This window comes from Penaeus vannamei, chromosome 6 (assembly GCF_042767895.1).
Source record: "Penaeus vannamei isolate JL-2024 chromosome 6, ASM4276789v1, whole genome shotgun sequence".
Lineage (NCBI taxonomy): Eukaryota > Metazoa > Arthropoda > Malacostraca > Decapoda > Penaeidae > Penaeus > Penaeus vannamei.
The window spans coordinates 38,694,404-38,699,403 of NC_091554.1; the positions used below are offsets into that span (position 1 = coordinate 38,694,404).

At 38.2% G+C, this 5,000-nt stretch overlaps 1 protein-coding gene across 1 annotated transcript in view; it reads left to right on the forward strand.

The window, feature by feature from the left end:
- The window catches only part of LOC113822085 (uncharacterized), a 3,546-nt gene extending 917 nt beyond the window's left edge, over positions 1–2,629 (forward strand). The window contains exons 2-4 of the mRNA XM_027374609.2: positions 435–487; positions 1,093–1,279; positions 2,050–2,629. Of these exons, the coding sequence (XP_027230410.2) occupies positions 435–487; positions 1,093–1,279; positions 2,050–2,293 (484 nt within the window). The 3' untranslated portion in view covers positions 2,294–2,629. The remainder of the gene's footprint in view (positions 1–434; positions 488–1,092; positions 1,280–2,049) is intronic.
- The last annotated feature ends 2,371 nt before the right edge of the window (positions 2,630–5,000 follow it).

Here is a 5,000-nt window from a genome sequence, read left to right on the forward strand (position 1 = left end):
ATATACACGTACATATATGTATATATGTATATGTATATAGAGATAGATAGATATACACATATATACATATATATGTATATATATGTATATATATACTAGTATATATATATGTATATATATACGTATGTATATATAGAAAAATAGATATAGATGTAGATATATATACATATATATATTATGTATATCTATCTATACATGTGTGTACATATGTATATATGTATATATATATGTATACATATATACATATATAGAGATATATGTGTATATATGCATATATATATACATATCTATCTGTCTGTCTATACATATTTATATACATATATATGTATGTATTCATATATGTATACATATGTATACATACATGCACACATAATATATTTCCATGGCCGCAAGTTCATTCTATCTGCAATTGTAACTTTTTCTTTTACTCTCAGAATGAAGGGACTGGTGCTCATCTTGGTGCTCGGCGTCCTCGCTGTCACAGGAGGTAAGTTGTGGTTCCTACTCTTTGCCGAGTAATTAGATATTTTTCTCTTCGATTCACTTCGTGGTCTTAGTGGGAGGATGAAGTTTTGATGAGGATGTATCTGATTAGTCTAGCTGTGAGAAATATTAATTTCTGTTTCTCTCTCTCTCTTTCTTTTTTACCTCCTCTTCGTTTCTCCTCGATTCGTCACTACTTCTTTCTCTTCCCTTTTTCTTCCTGCATCTCTAATCTTTCTTCCTCTATGCGGCCTTGCGTTTTGCTTCTCCATCCCCTCCCCTCCTCCTCTTCCTCCTCTCCCTACGCCTTCTTTTCCCTTCCCCTTTCTTTTCTCTTCCCTTCCTTCCTCCTTTCTCTTCATTTCCTTCCTTACTCCATTCCTCCTTTTCTCTTCCCTTCCTTCCTTCCTACTTCCCTACTTTTCTCTTCTTTTCCTCCTTCCCTCCTTTTCTCTTCCTTTCCTTCCTTTCTTCATTCCTCCATTTCTCTCCCTTTCCCTCCTCTTCCCTTCCCTTTTCCCTCCTTTCCTCCCTTCATTCCCTTCCATCCTTTCGCTTCTTCCTTTCCTCCTATCCCTCCTTAAATCCTTCAATCCTTCCGCCTCACAGTGTCAGCTCGGGAAGACGAGGACCTCCGCGTACTCGCCAAATTCACCGTGAGAACCGCTATTGTCATGAGCACGCTGACGTCTACGGTGCCTTACACGTGTTATCGGAACCTCAACACTCAGATCTGTCGTGGAAGGAGACTTCGACGATTTGTCAAGATGGACGACATCGACGCTGAGAAGTTCGAGTGAGTTTTTTCGTTTTTCTTTTCCGTTTGTTTGTTTTGTTTTGCTTTTTTCTCTCAGTTTTTGCTTTCATGTTTTTTGTCTCTTTGCACTTTTCTCTCCTCTTTTTTCTTTATTATTATCATTATTATCATTACGATCAATATCATCATTATTGGTATTATCATTATTACTATTATTGTTATTTTTATTGATATTATTATCATCATTATTACTGTTATTATCATTATTTTTCATCATTCTTATTACTATTATCCTTAATTTCTATCATTATTATCATTAGTAGTAGCTTTATCATTATCATATAAAGATTATTAGTGGTGCTATCATCACTATTATACTTATCATTATTTTTCTTGTTTTTTTATGATTATTATTAGTAGCAGTATCGTTATCATCACTGTTATCTGTTACCATCATTATTAATGTCATTATCGTTATTATTATTATGATTATTATCATTGTCATTAATGCTATCATTACTATTGTTATCATTATCAACATCATTATTATCAGTCATCATCATCATTATCACCTTTAGATGAGTCATCATTATCACCCTTACATTAGTCATCATTATCACCCTCACATTAGTCATCATTATTATCACCCTTACATTAGTCATCATTATTATCACCCTTACATTAGTCATCATTATTATCACCCTTACATTAGTCATCATTATTATCACCCTTACATTAGTCATCATTATTATCACCATTACATTAGTCATCATTACGTCTCCCCAACCCCCCTCCCTCCTCCCCCGCAGTTCCTCGTCCCTCGACGGGTCTCAGGTCGATTCCGTCGGAGAGCTGGAGGAGCTGGAGCGCGAAGTAAGAGCTGCCGACGACGAGGACGACTTGAACGCGAGGGACGGGCGTTTGGCCATCACAGTGTGGTCGACCTCCTCCTCCACCAAGACTATTACTTCGACTTCCGTCAACTCTTCGACCACCTTCTCGCTCTCCTACTACTGTACGGCTTCTGGTGCTCCGCTGGCTCCCTCCTGCTGAGCGTCGCCGTCTGCGCTCCGTGGCTTTCGTGGACGAGCACTGCTGAGCGGCACTCACACATCGCTTATTTGCTCTGCTCTCTGCCGTTGTCGCTTCTCTTGGTCTCTGCTTCGTTCGGTTTCTAGTCTTCTCTTCTCTCTCTCACTCTCTTTCTCTCTTCCGTTCAGTGGGTGTAGTGACGTGTCTCATTATATTATTTTTGTGTTCGTATTTTGTACCATGCTACTCTGATGTTTTATTCCCACTTCTGAGTGGCGGATTGCTTGTCTTTGAGTTGTTTTTGTATTTATTTTACGCAAGGGTCATATTTGTAAATAAACGCACGCTATTTTCGTAGACCGTCGTCTTATTATTCCCTCATCACATCAGCCGTGGCAGTGATGTTAAAAGAAGGCTTGCATTCAAAATGGAAAATGGTGATGATTTTAATGAGGCATAATCAAATCTAGAGAGAAAGATAAAATAAGAAAAGCATTTGAAAAGAGGTGAGTAGCTACCCATTATCATTTTTCTTGTGATCGATTAAATTGTGTTGGATGAAGAAGAGAAAGGAATGGAAGGGGATTAATATGATTCAATAAACGCATTTTAAATGTTTTCACTTTTTACTGTTCTATTCTGTATCATTGTTATTTACGCCAATACTCTGATTTTGCTGTTTTGATTCCATAATCTATCAGCATCTTAAAATCGAACGATATATAAATCAAAAAATCGTTTACTCTATGAATTCTTACTTCTGGACTAAAACGGATTCTGAAAATCGGAACATTCCTTATAAAGAGTAAATTGCGGAATTGATAAGGTGTGGATAGTTTACCAAAATAACCCAAACAGAAAACATTAGTATTTTCACAAACACCTGAAAAGCTATGGAAGCACTTTGAGCTTTCATAGTAAAAGGGGTTCCAAGGACAAATGCCTCCTCCTCATTGCCCAGCGCCTCCGTTGTTAAGCAAAAGGGCATGTATATGTATGTATGTATATATATGTGTATATATATATATATATATATATATATATATATATATATATATATATATATATATATAAACACAACCCCCCCCCCCACACACACACACACACATTTATATATGTGTGTGCGTGTATAGGCCTATACACACAATATATATATATATATATATATATATATATATATATATATATATATATACTGCATACATATATATACATATGTATACATAGACATACATATACATATATAAGCGTGTGTGTATTTATACATACTTTTATATGTGTGTGTGTGCATGTATATCTGTACACATACACACACGCGCGCGCGCACATACATGAATAAATATACATATACATATATATATGTATATGTATATATACATGTATATGTATATATATATATACATGTATATGTATATATATATACATGTATATATACAGGCAGGTTATAGTAACTTTTGCGTCCAGATATTTCTTTGATGACGGTATGTGTGTGTGTTTGTATATATAGTAAAAAAGATATGCCAAGTTCGTAATTTATAAATTCATTGCCACAGGGGTCATAGAGACCGACAAAATCAATTTCCACCGAGTGCCCACAGGGAGTGCATGCAAAACTGCGCTATTCTTGTAGTGAACGACCAACTACCGAACCGCCGCTCGTAACCGCCCCAGGATCGTTTGTGCAGGAGCGACTTTCCTGAGGCGTTCGTCCTACATCGGCAGCACTGAACGCCCGGAGCTCGTGGGAGGAAAGCCAAGACCTGCTAGGCAATTGAAGTAAAGTTTCTTGCCTGAGGAAACAATTCTCAAGAAAGCCTTAAGTTAAAGCTGGAGGCCTTAACTGTCCTGCTGCATTTCCCTTTTATGAAAGCGAAGAGTTGATTTCCCGCCCGCCGTAAAGCGTTAAAGGCTGCTCTCCCCGTGCCTTAACCTGAGGCACCTTCACTCGCACCAATATGGCGAATTCCTTGCCTTGTGTATGGACCGTAAGATCATTCGGCTGTAAGTTAAGGCGCCTTAAGGAGATACGGTGCCTTAATGCATGTGAGAATATGGCCCAGTGTCACCAGACGGGACTCGAACAGTCGAACCCCTGTAGCCGGTACACCCGAATCCGATGCTCTAACCACTCGGCCATCACATTTTCATTACGGAAAGATTTCAGAAAGGTTTAAATACTACAGATTTCCCTCCCCTGACATCAATTGTAATATTAATTCTATCACTAGTAGCATCAGTAATCCATTATAGTTATTCTCCATTCTTTATCTGTTTCTCTTTCTCACTCCTTTCCTACTTTCTCTTTGTTTCTGTTTTTCTGTGTCTGCTTTCTTTTCGAATATGCTCGGGAGATCAGAAAGAGAAAAAAGATAGAGAACACGATCAAACAGCGAAAGAGAAAGAGTGAGAAAAGGAAGGGTAAGAGAAGGTGGACGAGAATCAGAAAGAGAGTGAGATAAAGAAGAAGTGAGAGAAGGAGAATCAACACACGACATTGACTGAAGATCATCAACTTCGAGATCTGTGTTTGTGCATTCGTGTGTTGCTGTTGGCACGTGCGAGGAGTGGTCAGCGTGGGTAACGGTATTCCTTGCCCCCCCAATTGAGAGAAAGAGAGAGGGGGGTGAAGACAGACAGACAAACAGAGAGGAAGCGAAAGTCAGAGAGGTGTGGGAGAAAGGGAAGAAGGAAGAGAGAGAGAGGGAGGAGAAGGAGAAAGAGAAGGAAA